Source organism: Syngnathus leptorhynchus, chromosome 6 (genome assembly GCF_054491065.1).
Source record: "Syngnathus leptorhynchus isolate UIUO chromosome 6, UIUO_Slep, whole genome shotgun sequence".
Taxonomy (NCBI): Eukaryota; Metazoa; Chordata; class Actinopteri; order Syngnathiformes; family Syngnathidae; genus Syngnathus; species Syngnathus leptorhynchus.
In genome coordinates, this window is record NC_141200.1 from 16,793,099 (window position 1) to 16,813,588 (window position 20,490).

The 20,490-nt window shown below is 44.2% G+C and overlaps 1 protein-coding gene across 2 annotated transcripts in view; it reads right to left on the reverse strand.

Moving 5' to 3' along the window:
• sntb2 (syntrophin, beta 2) overlaps nt 1-20,490 on the reverse strand; it is a 77,819-nt gene that overhangs the window by 24,911 nt on the left and 32,418 nt on the right. Inside the window, exons 4-5 of one of the 2 annotated variants that reach the window (XR_015066322.1) lie at nt 1,988-2,901; nt 800-942 (exon numbers count right to left, since the gene is read on the reverse strand). Coding sequence is in view for 1 of the 2 variants with exons in the window: in XM_085913300.1 (XP_085769426.1) it covers nt 800-942 (143 nt within the window). In the remaining variant the exon portion in view is untranslated. Of the gene's footprint in view, nt 1-799; nt 943-1,987; nt 2,902-20,490 lie in introns of those variants that run through there. The other variant, XM_085913300.1, reaches the window with a different exon arrangement.

Consider the following 20,490-nt stretch of genomic DNA (forward strand, 5'->3'; position numbering starts at 1 on the left):
AGCTGATCTTTCTTGGCATTCTCTGCTTTGAGAAATGCAAGTTCTTCCATCATGGTTTCCAATCCAACCAATTGAGTCTCCATTCAATTTAGAGTGTCCATAGTTTTCTGCTGATTTGTTTTCAGAGTTTCCAGAGTTTTCCGATTTGTTCCCATCTCATTGAGGAGTAAATCCAAAATTGCCTGGTCCTTTTTTGGCCCAATTGCTCCAAATTTTTCTTGTTTTGCTCTTCCCTTGTCCAAATAAAGTTAGTTTTTATCCATCCATTATCTGTAATGCTTGTCCCCACGGGGGTCGCAGGCATGCTGCAGCCTATCCCAACAGTATCTGGCAGTAAGCGGGGGACAACTGGATAACTGAAAATATCAGATGATACAATGTAGCAACAGAGCTAAATCAATACACACATCAAAATACAAATGATAGACGGTTATCTTGTTCAGAAGGTGTTTTTTACAATATATATTGCAGTATTGCATGACACACTATAACAAAATAGCTTTTTCTTCACTGGTGGGTGTATGGCACTATTGTCAAAGCTCATGAATTTCAATACAAATATTGTGTGGAAAATGGACCGAGTAACAGCGCATGAAGCCTTTGAGTATGCCAGCCACCTGATGGACCCTGCTCTATCTCAACCCCACTGGTCGAAGTACAACTATCTTGCTGACTGTAAAATGGATTTCGCATTGCAAACTTAGTGTGGGTCTCCTTATCTATAGTATTACTTTTTCATGGGATGTAAAAAATGAAGAAGTCGGTAGACGCATCAAAATATTGTTCCAAATAGTCCTACCTTGTTGCCAGCAGTGGGTGTGTGAGCAGAGGCATCACCCAGGATTCTCTACCCCATGGCACAGACTCAAAAAGCAGAATGTCCTTTTCTGTAAGTGCCATGACAACTGGTCTATACTGCTGTCGTCCACCTTCAAGCTGGACCTAAGGAGCATAGAACAAGATCAGCAGGAAATTTAATATTGCTTTACACTAGCCTGTTCTAAAACCAAAACATTTCCAGTGTCACGTATTGTTGAAAGAGTAAGTGGCCAGCAGAGCAGCTGGGTGTGGCTGGGTGTGCCACGGAAATAATATTAGGGGGCCATCACATGCCAACTTCGCCACGTTTGTGCACAATACAGAAGAGGGATTGTTGTGGCCCAATTGCAGATGGGGTTTACAAATTATCTTGATCGTATGATTATGTTGGAATGTAGACTAGAATTATTAACTTTGTTTAAACCTTTTACCTTTCCTTGACTCTGAAAAGCAGTTGTTGAAACTTTCCAAAGGGTGTGGAAACATTCTTGCTTAGTTAGTCATCTAAAATGCTCCACTAGTTTCTCTTTCCATGACCTTGTAAAACCATGAGCTGGGACCCTCCGCACTGATTAACCAGTTGCTGAGGTGACCATCAATCATGTCCAATGTCACCCCCCACCCTGCTTGTTCTCAATAAATATGCTCTTGGAAGAATCCAAAGTCAGACTTTGTTCGAACATCGGTGTATTCACAGCGACGAACGACCTCTCCATCTGCAAGTGTTCCGTGTGGTTCTTGCAAATAACTTCGTGAGCACCACTCTAACAGTGGTCACCAGATACAAAGAGTATACGGGTATAAAGAAGAAGCACAATATATATATATATATATATATATATATACATACATATACATATATATATATATATATACATACATATACATATATATATATATGTGTGTATTGGCCGCCATTAAACAACCCAAGATCTTGCCAATAAAGAACCAACTCTAAACTCCACACCTTTGGTTTCCTGGCTCAACAACGGACATCCCGCACAACACGCAACAATGGTTAATGCAGTTATTGCAATTGTGTTGTTTCATCACGGTAGATTGGTTCTTTTACATTTCAAAAAACAGAAACCATTCATTTACAAATGTGATTGCACTTTAGATATTTATTAGTCTGTGCTATCTCCATACAGTCTCTACTGATAGTCACCTGCTCAGGAAAAGGCCTGGGCCTTCTGAAGTCCACCACCATTTCCCTGGACTTGGCGGTGTTTAGGTGCAGGTGGTTAAAGCTACAATAATCAGCAAAGCGCTGAACCAGGCCTCTGTACTCCTCCTTCCATCCATCTCTAATACAGCCAACAATAGCAGTGTCATCTGCAAACTTCTGCACATAACAGAACTCAGAAAGGTTTACAGAATGAACAGGAAAGGAGAGAGCACCGTTCCGTGCGGTCCTCCCACGCTGCTCATCACCTTGCTTGACTTACAATCTCTCATGCTCATATACTGAGGTTTGCCCGTCAGGTATTCCATGATCTATGCCCTCAGGTGTGACCTCACGCCCATCACCAACATCTTGTCACTTAGGACCACAAGGTGAATGGTGTTAAAGACACTGGAGAAATTCAGGAAAGTAATCCTCACAGCCCCTTTTCTCTTTTCCAGGTGAAAGAGAGAGCGATGCAGCATATAGGCAACAGCATCTTCCACCACCACCTTCTCCCAATAAGCATATGTAGAGGATCGTGAGCATGGCGAACCTGAGGTGGTGAAGCAACAAACGCTCCAGAGTCTTCATCATGTGAGAAGTCGGCGCAACTGTTCTAATCATTTAGCTCCGTAGGTCGCGGTTTCTTGGGGACAGGGACGATGACGTCTTCCACAGCTGAGGCACCACACCTTTCTCCAGACTGATGTTAAAGACACGCCGGAGAGGGTCACCCAGCTCCAGAGCACAGATGTTGACGAGGAGAGACACTGCTTGGACCAGCCCCTTAACTGGGGCAGAGTCTCCTCAGCTGGCCACTCACTTGAGCTGCCATCACCCTGGGCAGAAGGGCAGACCGGGGAACAGAAGGGGACGGAGGGGGCTTGGGCGAAGACAGGCGGGTGTTGTTGAATCTGTTAAAAAAGACATTCAGCTGATTCAACCTCTCCACACTGCCACTAACGGTGACACTCTGCCTTGGACCACAGCCGGTGATCAACCTTATCCCGTCCCACACCTCCATGCTTTCAGTGTAAAATTTGGTAGTGTATTATTTTATGTGTAAGATATTAAAAAAAATAAAAAATAAAGCGGGTGGGACCAGTACTCCCCCCTCCCTTCGAACATGTAAACTGATCGGAAGTATGAACTATTGTTTTTTTTTCTCTTCTTCCGTCTAACCTTTTAGCTTTATTTTGTAAATGGATGTTGTAATGGCGGCTGTTTACATTCTACCACACGCACGTGCGATTGAAGCCACACAGCTGCTGGCAGACAAGGTAACAGACATGGAAAAAAAAACTACCAAATTCACTTATTGTTTTGGGGGATTTTAACAGAGTGAGCCTCACACACAAACTCCCCAAATACAGAGAGCACATAACGTGTCCCACCAGAGGGACACAGACACTGGACCACTGCTACTCCATAATAAAGGACGCATACCGCTCTGTGCCCCGTGCAGCTTTAGGACTCTCCGACCACTGTCTAATTCATCTAATCCCAACCTACAGGCAGAAATTAAAAACTTCTAAGTCTGTGTTGAGGACTGTGAGGAAATGGACAGTGGAGTCAAAGCAGGACCTCCAGGCTTGCCTTGGCTGCACCGATTGGGGTGTTTTTGAAGCTGCAACTTCAGACCTGCATGAACCCACCGATACTGAGGCATCATACATCAGCTTTTGTAAGGACTTATGTGTGCAGACTAGGACCTTCTCCACGTACAACAAACCGTGGTTTATACCAAACCTCAGGATGCTGCGCAAAGCCAAGGAGGATTGGGGACCGGGACCTGTTCAGGAAAACCAGGAACACATTGAACCGAGAGATCAGGAAAGCAAAGAGGTGCTATGGGGAGAGCCTGGAGACACACCTCTCTGCCAATCCTGATCCCTCAACAGTGTGGAAAGGCCTGCAGAGCATTACAGGCTTCAAGAAACCAACCCCACATCCTGTGAACCCAAGGCTTGCAAACCAGCTAAACAGGTTTTACTGCAGGTTTGAACGGTCCACCCACACAACAGGACCTCCTGCATCACAATCAACATACAAACCTCCCCCTACGACCCCCCTGTTCACATCTCCATCGTCGTTATCACTTACTCTCTCCCACTTACAGAAGCCGCACCCGCACTTCAGATCTGCGAGGAGGTGTGTCGGATGTTCCGAAGACAAAAAGTCAGGAAGGCACCAGGCCCAGATGGCGTGTCCCCCTCCTGCCTGAAAGTCTATGCTAAAGAACTGGCATCCACCTTTGCACGGATCTTTAACCGTTCCCTGGAGCTGTGTGAGGTGCCCTCGTGCTTCAAATGTTCCACCATCGTAGCGGTGGCCAAGACCCCCACCATCACAGGTTGGAATGATTATAGACCTGTTGCCCTGACATCTGTGGTCATGAAATCTTTTGAGAGGCTAGTGTTGAGCCACCTGAAGGACATCACGGGTCCCCTGCTCGATCCCCTGCAGTTTGCTCACCGGGATCCTGTTTGTGGACTTCAGCTCGGCGTTCAACACCATCGCTCCCAACATCCTCCATCAGAAGCTCATTCAGCTCACGGTGCCTGCCTCCACCTGTCAGTGGATCACTAGCTACATGTGAGGCTGGGGACCATCACATCCGACACCTGGACCACCAGCACTGGCGCCCCCCATGGGTGCGCCCTCTCATCACTGCTCTTCTCTCTCTACACCAACAATTGCTCCTCAGGCGACTCTTCTGTGAAGTTTCTGAAGTATGCGAATGACACCACTCTCATCGGACTGATCCAGGACGGTGACGAGACTGCGTACAGACAGGAGGTGGAGCGTCTGGTCCACTGGTGCAGCCAAAACCACCTGGAGCTGAACCCGCTCAAGACCACTGTGAACTTCAGGCGAGACCCTTCACCACTTCCACCCCTCAATATCCTCAGTAATGCTATTCCCCCACAGACACCTTCAAGTTCTTGGCATCCACAATCTCTCGGGACCTGAAATGGACCGGCCACATAGACTTTGTTTGGAAGAAGGCCCAGCAGAGACTGTACTTTCTGAGACAGCTCAGGAAGTTTAACTTGCCACAGGAGCTGCTGAAGACCTTCTACACTGCCATCATCTAGTCTATCCTCTGCACCTCCATCACTGTCTGGTTTGGATCAGCCACCAAACAGGACAAGCACAGACTGCAACGGACAATCAGGACTTTAACTCATTGACATGCAGCCATCTGTATTCTGTGCACCTTTTAATCTGGTGCAGCCTACTATGAAATAATTTCTCAAATAATCAATGAAGGTGCGCTTTATAATCCAGTGCGTCTTATAGTGCAGAAAATATGGTAGTTATCATCTCCAATGTGATCTGCCCCCGTCCCACTCCACCACCACACCTCATTCCAGCAATTTCTTACAAATTGATGCATAACTAGAATTGGCAATTTCTGGAGAAATTGCGTGTGAAGGCAAAGGCACTTCACACTATTGTGGGACTCGAAATAATGATGAAATGAAATAAAAATGGTAAATTAATAATGATGATTTAATAAAATAAAAATGGTAAATTAATGATGATGATGAAAATAATTATTAAAGTGATGTGTTGAAATTGAATGAATGAAAAATGAATGAATAAAAAATAATGGCCGAGTGGGATTCGAACTCGCTCGCGAACATGGCTCGTGTTGGAAGGGCCATTCTCTTCTTACTGAGCTAAACAGCGACTTAGTGTTGCTGTGGTGGAATAATGCTATTAAACAAAGAAATATAAATGGTAAATGACGTTTGGTAAAATGATGTTTTTAAATTAAAATTAAATGAATAAATAAATAAATGAATGAATGAAAAATAAATAAATATAAAATAAATGAGTTAAATAAATGAGTTAAGGAAAGAAATCATGAAAAAAGTTGTCAGATGTCAAAATTCGAACTCGCTCGTGAACGTCGCTCGTGTTGAATGCGCCATTAAGAATGAATGGGGGATTTTAAGGCACAAATTTGCTAATTATGCAAAAACGGTAAATGTTATGAACAAATAAAATACTAGCAGTCATGCCGTGAATTTTTGGAACGTGTGAAAGTTGGAATGGGGTGAATCGGTTAAAGCATGTGGTAGTAGTTAGGTGTCAAAAAAGTGGGAGGAATAAATTGTTTAATAATAACTAGAATTGGCAATTTCTGGAGAAATTGCGTGTGAAGGCGAAGGCACTTCACACTATTGTGGGACTCGAAATGATGATTAAATGACATAAAAATGGTAAATTGATAATGCTGATTAAATAAAAATGGTAATTTAATGATGATGATGAAAATAATTATTAAAATGTGTTAAAATTGAATGAATGAAAAATTAATGAATAAAAAAATTAGAGCCAACCGGGATTCGAACTCGCTCGCGGAAGTGGCTCGTGGTCAGAGGACCATTGTATTCTTACTGAGCTAAACAGCGACTTAATGTTCCTGCGGTGGAATGATGCTATTAAACAAGAAATAAAAATGGTGAATTCCGTTAAAACGGTAAAATGATGTTTTTAACTTAAAATTAAATGAATAACTAAATGAATTAATGATGATGATGAAAATAATTATTAAAGTGATGTGTTAAAATTGAATGAATGAAAAAAAAATATTGGTCAACCGGGATTCGAACTCGCACGGGAACAGCGCTCGTGCTCTAAATTCCAGTCTCTTCTTACTGAGCTAAACAGCGGCTTAGTGTTGCTGTGGTGGAATGATGATATTAAACAAGAAATAAAAAAGGTAAATGCCGTTAAAACGGTAAAATGATGTTTTTAACTTAAAATTAAATGAATAACTAAATGAATGAATGGAAAATAAATAAATAAAAAATAAAAGAGTTAAGGAAATAAATCATGAAAAAAGTTGTCAGATGTCAAAATTTGAACTCACTCCTGAACGTCGCTCGTGTCTAATGCGCCATTAAGAATGAATGGGGGATTTTAAGGCACAAATTTGCTAATTATGCAAAAACGGTAAATGTTATGAACAAATGAAATACTAGCAGTCATGCCGTGAATTTTTGGAACGTGTGAAAGTTGGAATGGGGTGAATCGGTTAAAGCATGTGGGAGTAGTTAGGTGTCAAAAAAGTGGGAGGAATAAATTGTTTAATAATAATAAGAAGAAAAATAAAGTAGAATAACAATAGTGTGAAGGCCTTCGCCTTCACACTAATAATTAAAAAAAAAACTAGAATTGGCAATTTCTGGAGAAATTGCGTGTGAAGGCGAAGGCACTTCACACTATTGTGGGACTCGAAATGATGATTAAATGACAAAAAAATGGTAAATTGATGATGATTAAATAAAATAAAAACGGTAAATTAATGATGATGATGAAAATAATTATTAAAGTGATGTGTTAAAATTGAATGAATGAAAAAAAAATATTGGTCAAGCGGGATTCGAACTCGCACGGGAACAGCGCTCGTGCTCCAAATTGCAGTCTCTTCTTACTGAGCTAAACAGCGGCTAAGTGTTGCCGTGGTGGAATGATGATATTAAACAAGAAATAAAAATGGTACATGCCGTTAAAACGGTAAAATGATGTTTTTTACTTAAAATTAAATGAATAACTAAATGAATGATGAAAATAATTATTAAAATGTGTTAAAATTGAATGAATGAAAAATTAATGAAAAAAAAATTATCACCAACCGGGATCGAACTCACTCGTGGAAGTGGCTTGTGTTCCAAACATCATTGTATTCTTACTGAGCTAAACAGCGACATAGTGTTAATGCGGTGGAATGATGGTATTAAACGAGAAATAAAAACGGTGAATGCCGTTAAAACGGTAAAATGATGTTTTTAACTTAAAATTAAATGAATAACTAAATGAATGAATGGAAAATAAATAAATAAAAAATAAAAGAGTTAAATAAACGAGTTAAGGAAAGAAATCATGAAAAAAGTTGTCAGATGTCAAAATTCGAACTTGAACGTCGCTCGTGTCTAATGCGCCATTAAGAATGAATGGGGGATTTTAAGGCACAAATTTGCTAATTATGCAAAAACGGTAAATGTTATGAACAAATGAAATACTAGCAGTCATGCCGTGAATTTTTGGAACGTGTGAAAGTTGGAATGGAGTGAATCGGTTAAAGCATGTGGGAGTAGTTAAGTGTCAAAAAAGTGGGAGGAATAAAGTAGGATAATAATAAGAAGAAAAATAAAGTAGAATAACAATAGTGTGAAGGGCTTCGCCTTCACACTAATAAAGTACAATAACAATAGTGTGAAGGCCTTCGCCTTCACACTAACAATAATAAGAAAAACTAGAATTGGCAATTTCTGGAGAAATTGCGTGTGAAGGCGAAGGCACTTCACACTATTGTGGGACTCGAAATGATGATTTAATGACATAAAAATGGTAAATTGATGATGATTAAATGAAATAAAAATGGTAAATTAATGATGATGATGAAAATAATTATTAAAGAAATGTGTTAAAATTGAATGAATGAAAAAAAAATATTGGCCAAGCATGATTCGAACTCGCACGGGAACAGCGGTCGTGTTTACAGCTCCATTCTCTTCTTACAGCTAAACAGCGGCTTAGAGTCGCTGTGGTGGAATGATGCTATCAATCCAAAAATAAAGATGGTAAATGACGTTTGGTAAAATGATGTTTTTAAATTTAAATAAAGGCCGTTTGGTAAAATGATGATTTTAAATTAAAATTAAATGAATGAATAAAAAATAAATAAATGAGTTAAGGAAAGAAATCATGAAAAAAGTTGTCAGATGTCAAAATTCGAACTCGGTCGTATACGTCGCTCGTGTCTAATGCGCCATTAAGAATGAATGGGGGATTTTAAGGCAAATTTATTTGTCAAAACCCAACAACAAAAACAGACATGAACCAGCAACAACAGGCCAAACGATACGGTATGCTAACGTGACATATACATAAACGAGGAGCTGAGAACGGGCCTGACGTAACATTCAGAGTTATTCAAATAAGTATTACATAAATAACACGTTTAGCAAACCATCTGTGTCACTCCAATTCATTAAATCCATTGATCATGCTTTATGTAAACAATGCCGCGTATGCGCCGCATATGCTGACGTCGGACCCGTTGTAAGTTGCATTTCTAATTATTCCACATTCCATGTTATGAACAAATAAAATACTAGCAGTCATGCCGTGAATTTTTGGAACGTGTGAAAGTTGGAATGGGGTGAATCGGTTAAAGCATGTGGGAGTAGTTAGGTGTCAAAAAAGTGGGAGGAATAAAGTAGGATAATAATAACTAGAATTGGCAATTTCTGGAGAAATTGCGTGTGAAGGCGAAGGCACTTCACACTATTGTGGGACTCGAAATAATGATTAAATGAAATAAAAATGGTAAATTAATAATGATGATTAAATAAAATAAAAATGGTAAATTAATGATGATGATGAAAATAATTATTAAAATGTGTTAAAATTGAATGAATGAAAAATTAATGAATAAAAAAATTATGGCCAAGCGGGATTCGAACACCCTCGTGAAAGTGGCTCATGTTCAAAGCGCCATTGTCTTCTTACTGAGCTAAACAGCGACTCAGTGCTGCTCTGGTGGAATGATGCTATTAAACGAGAAATAAAAATGGTACATGCCGTTAAAACGGTAAAATGATGTTTTTAACTTAAAATTAAATGAATAACTAAATGAATGATGAAAATAATTATTAAAATGTGTTAAAATTGAATGAATGAAAAATTAATGAATAAAAAAATTATGGCCAAGCGGGATTCGAACTCGCTCGCGGACGTGGCTCGTGTTCAAAGGACCATTGTCTTCTTACTGAGCTAAACAGCGGCTTAGTGTTGCTGCGGTGGAATGATGATATTAAACAAGAAATAAAAATGGTAAATGCCGTTAAAACGGTAAAATTATGTTTTTAACTTAAAATTAAATGAATAACTAAATGAATGAATGGAAAATAAATAAATAAAAAATAAAAGAGTTAAATAAACGAGTTAAGGAAAGAAATCATGAAAAAAGTTGTCAGATGTCAAAATTTGAACTCACTCCTGAACGTCGCTCGTGTCTAATGCGCCATTAAGAATGAATGGGGGATTTTAAGGCACAAATTTGCTAATTATGCAAAAACGGTAAATGTTATGAACAGATAAAATACTAGCAATTATGCCGTGAATTTTTGGAACGTGTGAAAGTTGGAATGGGGTGAATCGGTTAAAGCATGTGGGAGTAGTTAGGTGTCAAAAAAGTGGGAGGAATAAATTGTTTAATAATAATAATAAGAAGAAAAATAAAGTAGAATAACAATAGTGTGAAGGCCTTCGCCTTCACACTAACTAGAATTGGCAATTTCTGGAGAAATTGCGTGTGAAGGCGAAGGCACTTCACACTATTGTGGGACTCGAAATGATGATTAAATGACATAAAAATGGTAAATTGATGATGATTAAATAAAATAAAAATGGTAAATTAATGATGATGATGAAAATAATTATTAAAGTGATGTGTTAAAATTGAATGAATGAAAAAAAAATATTGGTCAAGCGGGATTCGAACTCGCACGGGAACAGCGCTCGTGCTCTAAATTCCAGTCTCTTCTTACTGAGCTAAACAGCGGCTTAGTGTTGCTGTGGTGGAATGATGATATTAAACAAGAAATAAAAATGGTAAATGCCGTTAAAACGGTAAAATGATGTTTTTAACTTAAAATTAAATGAATAACTAAATGAATGAATGGAAAATAAATAAATAAAAAATAAAAGAGTTAAATAAACGAGTTAAGGAAAGAAATCATGAAAAAAGTTGTCAGATGTCAAAATTTGAACTCACTCCTGAACATCGCTCGTGTCTAATGCGCCATTAAGAATGAATGGGGGATTTTAAGGCACAAATTTGCTAATTATGCAAAAACGGTAAATGTTATGAACAAATAAAATACTAGCAGTCATGCCGTGAATTTTTGGAACGTGTGAAAGTTGGAATGGGGTGAATCGGTTAAAGCATGTGGGAGTAGTTAGGTGTCAAAAAAGTGGGAGGAATAAAGTAGGATAATAATAAGAAGAAGAAAAATAAAGTAGAATAACAATAGTGTGAAGGCCTTCGCCTTCACACTAATAACCTCACCATTAATGAGACTTCTGGGGCTGCATCGCTTTGCTGATGGCTTTGTGGTCTGGTTGATATGCGGTGAGGTTGAGCTTCATGCAGGCGTTGAGGCTCTCATTAGTCATAATGGTTCAATCGTGAACATTTTTTGCTGACAGAGGCATGTCTTTTATCCATTTGAGTATCTTTTCTTCATCCGTGAAGTTGTCAAAAAGTTCATTAGCCACATCAAGCATAAATGTTGAAATACTCGCCATCAGTGAATGGCTTTCCATTCCTCACAATTGCTAATGCACCAGCAAAACTAGCTGAATTAAAGTCACCTTGTCTGGTCCATACACGGAGTTGCTGTTGACTAGCTTGGACCTTCCTCTGGAGCTCTTCACACACTTTCTTTCTGCTGTCCCCAACTGGGTATTTGGTTGCAAATGTGGCATGTTGTGTCTCAAAGTGGCGCTTGATATGGGAGTGTTTCATTGATGCAATTTTGTCATTGCATATGAGCCACGTAGCAGAGCCTCCTCTCTCTACAAATGCGAATTTTTCGGTCCACTCACTCTGATATGTTTGGTAATCGTCATCTTTTTTTCTCTTCGCCATCTTTCTTGTTTGTCTGGCACACACCAGCTATCGAGCTGAAATTTGAAATAAAGCGGATGGAATTTTACCTCTCATGATCCCGTAGGCACCATATTATCCAATAAAAATCTCGCTTTTTTTGTCCGACCTGGCGTCATCCTTCTGTACACCGAAAGGCAGCAGGGATTGGTTGATATGACGCAACCATGGATTTTAGCGTTAGAAAACAGATGGGATGGATTGTGTTAGGGTTTATAAACTATCTTGATCGTATGATTATGTTGGAATGTAGACTAGAATTATTAACTTTGTTTAAACCTTTTACCTTTCCTTGACTCTGAAAAGTTTAACCATTCAGTTGTTGAAACTTTCCAAATGGTGTGGAAACACTTTCTTGCTTAGTTAGTCATCTACAATGCTCCACTAGTTTCTGTTTTTACGGCCTTGTAAAAAAATGAGCTGGGAGCCTCGTCACTGATTAACCAGTTGCTGAGGTGACCACCAAACATGTCCAATGTCACCCCCACCCTACTTGTTCGCAATAAATATGCTCTTGTAAGAGACTAACGGCAGAGTTTGTTGGAACATTGCTGTACCTACAGTAAGGAACAGGCTCTCCACTTGCAAGTGCTTAAAGGGCATACTGTCTCCCGTGTGGTTCTTGCAAAATAAGTTAGAGTCAGAACATCTCTAATAGATTGCAAACGTGATCATATTTTATATTTTGAAAGCTAATTTAACACTTCGATTTCAGTAGGTCTATTTTTTACTTTGATAATATAACAAAATTATTTATGACTTCAATTGTGTAAACAAATTTCAGATTTGTCTGCGAGCCAGACACAGTCACCAAAAGAGCCATATCAGACTCGCGAGCCATAGGTTCCCGACCCCTGCTCTAGAACATTATCAGTCACTTCATCCTTACATCATTCATTTCATTTTGAAATTATTTCATGATTTCAAGGCTCCTTTTGACACACCAGCCCACTCCATTGCCTAAAATACACTTGATTTTATTTGAGAGTAGTGCAAATGGCGCCCGTGATGGCAAGCCGTCTGCCTCGCTCCATTTCTGTTAAGCCTTTTTCCCTCCTCCTGCTGCTTTCTGCCTTCCGATATGTTTCTGCTATGCTGACATACGATCGCCAAACCCTCCTCGACCTTAGGGCCTGGTTTGAATCCCCACTGCTACCATATCGCCCATTTTTTTATCACCAAACAGCGGTGCTGGCGAACATTCCTGAACACCTGCGCCGACTATCTCTCCCTGGAGGGATCACGACCAAAAGTCCCGTTCCAACGGACCCTGCAGCACCGAACACCGACGCCGGCTGTCATGCCCTCTCTCCCAGAGGAAACGCTCTAGAAGACGAGGGAAACGTGCCAGTGTGATTGTCCGCCTCAAAGCTCACCTGAGAGTCTCCTCGGCTGAGTTGCGCAGCGGATTTTTTCCTCCTGTCCGTCTCGTGTGCAGCCGATGGATCCGGCCCGTTTTTCTGGTGCCAGCCCCACTGATTACTCCGGCAATCGGCCCTGCTACCTTGACGCAGCTTGGAGCATCATGGAGAGAGCTTGTTTGCGTCCGGCCTCCCGACGTCGGCTCCATCTCACCCGCCTGGTCGTCCGCTCTTCCGGTCACATCACTGACACGTCCATCAGAGCGCCGACACCGTGGTAAGGAATAGCGCTGGAAACATCGCGAGACTTGGCCGTACTGTCTGTCGAGGGAGGAGAGGTGTGGATCCCAGCCTGCTCTGTTCCATCTAGAGATCTAGTCATCAAATCCACATTAATACTGAACTTTTTAATACTCAGTCCCTGTCAAATAAATCAAGCTTGGTCCATGATGACATTGTTGATAAAACATTGACCTGAAGTTCCTCACTGAGACCTGGCACCAACCTCAGGTTTTTTCATCATTAAATGAAGCCTGTCTCCCTGGTTACAGTTATCTGCAGAGAGCTCACTGTACTGGCCGAGGTGGTGGCCTGGCGGTGATCTACCGCAAAACTCTCAAACTGTCTCCTCTGTCTCTACCTGAAGTGTCCTCTTTTGAATATCTGGCCTTCAAATCAAAACCTCCGTCCAAGATCAATGCTGTTCTTATTTACCGGCCGCCCAAACCACACCCATCATTCATCCCTGAGTTTCATGACCTTCTCACCTCCCTCTGCTACTGATCTTCCAATAATATATATAATACTGGGTGATATAAACATTCATATTGATAATCCCTCCTCCCACCTGGCCGCTGATTTCCTTCATGTGTTGGACTGTCTCAACCTCACACAGCATGTTGATGCTCCCACACACGCCAGGGGGCGCACTTTAGACTTGGTCATCTCAGATTCTCCCTCCATCAATAATCTGGCAGGATATGACCTGGGTGTGTCCGACCACAGTGTTATTTCCATGGACATTTTCTTCTCATGCCCCCCCCGCCCAGCCTAAACGCGATATTCATTTTCGCAAACATTAACCCTGCCATTTTGCACTGACCTTCAAATGCTGGCCTCGGTTAACTTTCCTTCAGCTACCGAATTGGTTGAACACTACAGCCATTCCTTTCGCTGCCTCCTGGATGTACATGCCCCTCTCAAGTCAAGGATTGTGTCTTTCTCCTGCACTGCCCCCTGGTTCACTGATAAGCTGTGCAGAATGAAAACTGCAGACCATGCCATTGAAAGGTGTGCAAATTCATCTGTCCTGGTGGTACACAAGCTGGCCTACAAGAAACATCGGAAGCCCTATGCAGCAGCCCTTAAAGAAGCCCGGTCCATCTACTACTCAAGCATCATCAATAGCAGTCCTGGAAATTCAAAACAGCTTTTTACCACCGTAAATCACCTCCTTAACCCCAAAAACCAAACGCATACAGAATCAACAGTAGAACAATCAGTAGAACAATGCAACAGGTTCCAAGACAAGATCACTTCCATTCGGTCTCATCTCTCAGGCTCCCAGCACCATCTCTGCAATCTGCCTGCCCTCAACCGCCACCTTTCAGCACCTTTGCTGCTGTCACTCAGTCCGAAGTTGAGAGTTTCATCAAAAAATGAAACCCTCCACCTCCCCCTTGGACTCTCATCCAATCTAACCTGGCTGCCATAAGCCCTCTTATCACTAAACTCAGGCCGTGTCCCGCCATCACTCAAAACCGCCATTATCAAGCCACTTCTGAAAAAAAAACAGCCTTGACCCAGAATGTCTCTCCAACTACCGGCCCATCTCTCTTCTTCCATTCCTGTCCAAAGTCCTTGAAAAAGCTGTTGCCATACAGCTACAGGAACACCTTCAACACCACTTACTATGTGAAACCTTCCAGTCTGGTTTCCGCACTGCCCATAGCACAGAGTCAGCACTGCTGAGGGTAACTAACGACCTCTTCACCTCTGCCGATTCTGTATCCCCCTCCCTTCTCATCCTCCTTGATCTCTCAGCAGCCTTTGATACCGTTGACCACCAAATACTCCTTAAACATCTCCATACGAACATTGGTCTCCATCTCTCCACACTGGACTGGTTCACCTCATACCCCGCTGACAGGACAGAGTGCGTCAGCCTGGGCTCCTCCAAATCAAATACAGCCCCTGTCACGTGTGGTGTCTTTCAAGGATCTGTCCTAGGACCCCTCCTTTTTATTCTGTACATGCTCCCCCTGGGTCAGGTAATCAGCCGACACGGCATCTCTTTTCACTGCTATACCGATGACACCCAGTTAAACCTCCGAACCGACCCCAATCCACGCTCCACTCCGGTCCCCTCATCATCACCCACTTAGGCCCTTTCCAACTGCCTGGAGAAAATTAGGGCGTGGATGAGTTACAACTTCCTTCAACTGAACAGTTTCAAAATCAAAGCCATTCTAATTGGCTCCACTCACCAGATCCAGTCATCACCCATAACCACCATTTCCTTCTTTGGTCAAGATATCCCCCTTTCCACCTCTGTTACCAACCTCGGGGTGAAGTTCAACCCACAACTTACCTTTACCAACCACATCAACATCTGTACAAAACCTGCTTTTTCCATATCAAAAAAATTTCTAAACTCCGCCCCTACCTCACTTTCTCTGATGCAGAAAAGCTCGTCCACGCCCTAATCTCCTTCAGGCTGGACTACTGTAACAACCTGCTCATCAGTATCCCCAACAAACACCTCCAGAAACTCCAATTCATTCAGAACTGTGCCGCCCGAACTCTGATGAAAATCCGCAAACATGACCATATCACCCCTATTTTTCAGTACCTACACTGGCTTCCCCCCCTCCGTGAGTCGTCACCTTATCGTGGTGGAGGGGTTTGCGTGCCCCTATGATCCTAGGAGCCATGTTGTCTGGGGCTTCATGCCCCTGGTAGGGTCACCCATTGCAAAATGGTCCTAGGTGAGGGGCCAGACAAAGCACGGCTCAGAAGACCCCTTATGATGAATAAATGTATGGATGTCGTTTTCCCTCGCCCAGACGCGGGTCACCAGGGCCCCTCTCTGAAGCCAGGCCTGGAGGTGGGGATCGAAGGCGAGTGCCTGGTGGCCGGGCCTTCGCTCATGGGGTCCGGTCGGGCATAGCCCGAAAAGAAAACGTGGGTCCCCCTTCCAATGGACTCACCACCTATAGGAGGGGCCAAAGGAGTCGGGTGCATAGTGAGCTGGGCGGCGGCCAAAGGCGGGGACCTTGGCGGTCCGATCCCCGGCTGCAGAGGCTGGCTCTAGGGAAATGGAATGTCACCTCTCTGGCTGGAAAGGAGCCCGAGCTGGTGTGTGAGGCAGAAAGGGTCCGACTAGACATAGTCGGACTTGCCTCCACACAGTTTGGGCTCTGGTACAAGCCCTCTCGAGAGGGGCTGGACTCTCTTCCACTCTGGAGTTGCCCACGGTGAGAGGCGTCGAGCAGGTGTTGGCATACTTATTGCCCCCCGGCTGGGCGCCTGCACATTGGGGTTCACCCCGGTGAGCGAGAGGGTAGCCTCCCTCCGCCTTCGGGTGGGGGGACGGGTCCTGACTGTTGTTTGTGTCTATGCACCGAACGGCAGCTCAGAGTACTCACCCTTCTTAGAGTCCCTGAAGGAAGTGCTGGAGAGCGCTCCTTCTGGGGACTCCATCGTTCTACTGGGTGACTTCAATGCTCACGTGGGCAATGACAGTGAGACCTGGAAGGGCGTGATTGGGAGGAACGCCCCCCCCGATCTGAACCCGAGCGGTGTTCTATTGTTGGACTTCTGTGCTCGACACGGATTTTCTATAATCAACACCATGTTCAAGCATAAGGGTGTCCATGTGTGCACTTGGCACCAGGACACCCTAGGCCGCAGTTCGTTGATCGACCTTGTAGTCGAGTCATCGGATTTGCGGCCGCGTGTTTTGGACACTCCGGTGAAGAGAGGGGTGGAGCTGTCAACTGATCACCACCTGGTGGTGGGTTGGATCCGATGGTGGGGGAAGATGCCGGTCAGACCTGGCAGACCCAAACGCTCTGTGAGGGTCTGCTGGGAACGTCTGGCAGAATCCCCTGTCAGGGGGAGCTTCTACTCCCACCTCCGGCAGAGCTTTTCCCACGTCCCAGGGGAGGCGGGGGACATCGAGTCTGAGCGGACCTTGTTCCGCGCCTCTATTGTTGAGGCAGCTGACCGGAGCTGTGGCCGTAAGGTTGTTGGTGCCTGTCGTGGCGGCAATCCCCGAACCCGCTGGTGGACACCGGCGAAAAGGGATGCCGTCAAGCTGAAGAAGGAGTCCTATAGGGCCGTTTTTGCCTGCGGGACTCCGGAGGCAGCTGACAGGTACCGGATGGCCAAGCGGAACGCGGCTTCGGCGGTTGCTTAGGCAAAAACTGGGGCGTGGGAGGAGTTTGGCGAGGCCATGGAGAATGACTTCCGGACGGCTTCGAGGAAATTCTGGTCCAACATCCGGCGTCTCAGGAGGGGGAAGCAGTGCACGGTCAACACTGTTTACAGTGGAGATGGTGTGCTGCTGACCTGGACTCGGGATGTCGTGAGTCGGTGGGGGGAATACTTCGAAGACCTTCTCCATTCCACCGACACGCCTTCCATTGTGGAAGCAGGGCCTGAGGACTCTGAGGCGGACTCTCCAATCTCGGAGGTCGAAGTCACTGAGGTAGTTAAAGGTCCCGGGGGTGGATGAGATCCGCCTGGAGTTCTTAAAGGCTCTAGATGTTGTGGGGCTGTCACGGCTGACACGCCTCTACAGCATTGCGTGGACATCGGGGACGGTGCCTCTGGATTGGCAGACTGGGGTGGTGGTTCCACTCTTTAAGAAGGGGGACCAGAGGGTGTGTTCCAATTACAGGGAAATCACACTCCTCAGCCTCCCTGGTAAGGTCTATTCAGGGGTGCTGGAGAGGAGGATCCGTCGGGAGGTCGAACCTCGGATTCAGGAGGAGCAGTGTGGCTTTCGTCCTGGCCGTGGAACAGTGGACCAGCTCTACACCCTCGGCAGGATCCTCGAGGGTGCATGGGAGTTTGCCCAACCAGTCCACATGTGTTTTGTGGACTTGGAGAAGGCGTTCGACCGTGTCCCTCGGGAGGTTCTTTGGAGAGTGCTTCGGGAGTACGGGGTGCCGAGCCAACTGATAAGGGCGGTTCGGTCCCTGTATCACCGATGCCAGAGTTTGGTCGGCATTTCCGGCAGTAAGTCGGATCCGTTCCCAGTGAGGGTTGGACTCCGCCAAGGCTGCCCTTTGTCACAAATTCTGTTCATAATTTTTACAGACAGAATTTCTAGGCGCAGCAGAGGCGTTGAGGGGGTCCGGTTTTGGGACCTCAGCCTCACGTCACTGCTTTTTGCAGATGACGTGGTGCTGTTGGCTTCTTCAGGCCGTGATCTCCAGCTCTCACTGGAGCGGTTCGCAGCCGAGTGTGAAGCGGTCAGGATGAGGGTCAGCACCTCCAAGTCCGAGTCCATGGTCCTCGGTCGGAAAAGGGTAGAATGCCCTCTCCGGAGGGGGGATGAGATCCTGCCCCAAGTGGAGGAGTTCAAGTATCTTGGGGTCTTGTTCACAAGTGAGGGCAGGATGGAGCGCGAGATCGACAGGCGGATCGGTGCAGCGTGGGCAGTAATGCGGACTCTGTACCGGTCCGTCGTGGTGAAGAGAGAGCTGAGCCAAATGGCAAAGCTCTCGATTTACCGGTCGATCTACGCTCCTACCCTCACTTATGGTCACGAGCTATGGGTCGTGACTGAAAGAACGAGATCCAGGATACAAGCGGCTGAAATGAGTTTCCTCCGCAGGGTGTCCGGGCTCTCCCTTAGAGATAGGGTGAGAAGCTTGGTCATCCGGGAGAGACTCGGAGTAGAGCTGCTGCTCCTCCACGTTGAGAGGAGCCAGATGAGGTGGGTCGGGCATCTCATCAGGATGCCTCCTGGACGCCTCCCTGGGGAGGTGTTCCGGGCATGTCCCACCGGTAGGAGACCCCGGGGACGACCCAGGACGCGCTGGAGAGACTACGTCTCTCGGCTGGCCTGGGAACGCCTTGGGATCCCCCGGGATGAGCTGGAGGAAGTGGCTGGGAGAGGGAGGTCTCGGAGTCCCTCCTAAAGCTGCTGCCCCCGCGACCCGACCCCCGATAAGCGGAAGAAGATGAAGGATGAAGACACTGGCTTCCCATAACATCAAGAATTCATTACAAGATCGCCCTCATCACCCACCTCTGCATCTATAGTAACGCCCCTCAATACCTCAAAGACCTCCGTACTCCTCACTCATCCACTCGTAACCTCCGGTCACAAAGCTCCAACCTCCTCCATCTGCCCCGTACACGACTTCACACCATGGGTGACCGAGCTTTCTGCGCCGCTGTCCCCCACATCTGGAACTCTCTCCCTGCACACCTACGTCAACACCAGTCTGTGGACAATTTTAAAAAGGGGCTTAAAACTTTTCTCTTTAGAAAGGCTTTCGCCGGCTCCTCTTAGATGTCTCCTATTGTCTCTGTGCTTTTATGCCTTTATTCTGTTTTTTTGTGTGTTTTTATTACTAGTCTTATTTCTGTAGCACTTTGAGATTCTTTTATGAAAAGCGCTTTACAAATAAAATTCATTATTATTATTATTATTTAATTTTATTATGTGCTTTTATTGTCATAGTTTACTACCTTTCTGTACACATTTCCCTGTAGATTAGAAAATAAATGTTGCCCATATAAAGTATTGATTGTGTACTGTGTGTGCTTGAATCAAAGATATTAGCCTATAATTAAGAATAAATCTGTTCAGTGGATGGGGGGCTCTATAAGTATAGCAAACCTTACAGATGGTTATTTTAAATGTTCTTTTATCACAAACAAATCATTTAGGTTTCAATACCTGACATGTTTCGGCTATCACTTGTGCCTTCATCAGAGTGTCACCGGTGTGGTTGTGACGCTTTGACAGGTCAAATCTAATGAAACCTAAATCATTTGTGATAAAAGAACCAGTAAAATAATTGACAATTGAAAACAAGATGAACACAGTACAACTCTTAAAAATGGTTTCTCACTTTGCCAGCAAAGAGAGAATAAATTGGCGTGGTACCCCTTTGAACAATATAAATCATAAACTGCAAATAAAAATTATGTTCTTCAAAGGAGGGTATCGTAATTTTTGGACTATAAGTCGCTCAGGCGTATAAGTCGCACCAGCCATAAAATGCACAATAAAGTGAAAAAAAAAAACCCCCATATAAGTCGCACCGGAGTATAAGTCGCACTATTGGGGCAAATTTATTTGTCAAAATCCAACACCAAAAACACACATGAACCAGCAACGACAGGCTAAATGATACAGTATGCTAACGTGACATATACACAAACGAGGAGCTGAGAACGGGACTGACGTAACATTCAGAGTTATTCAA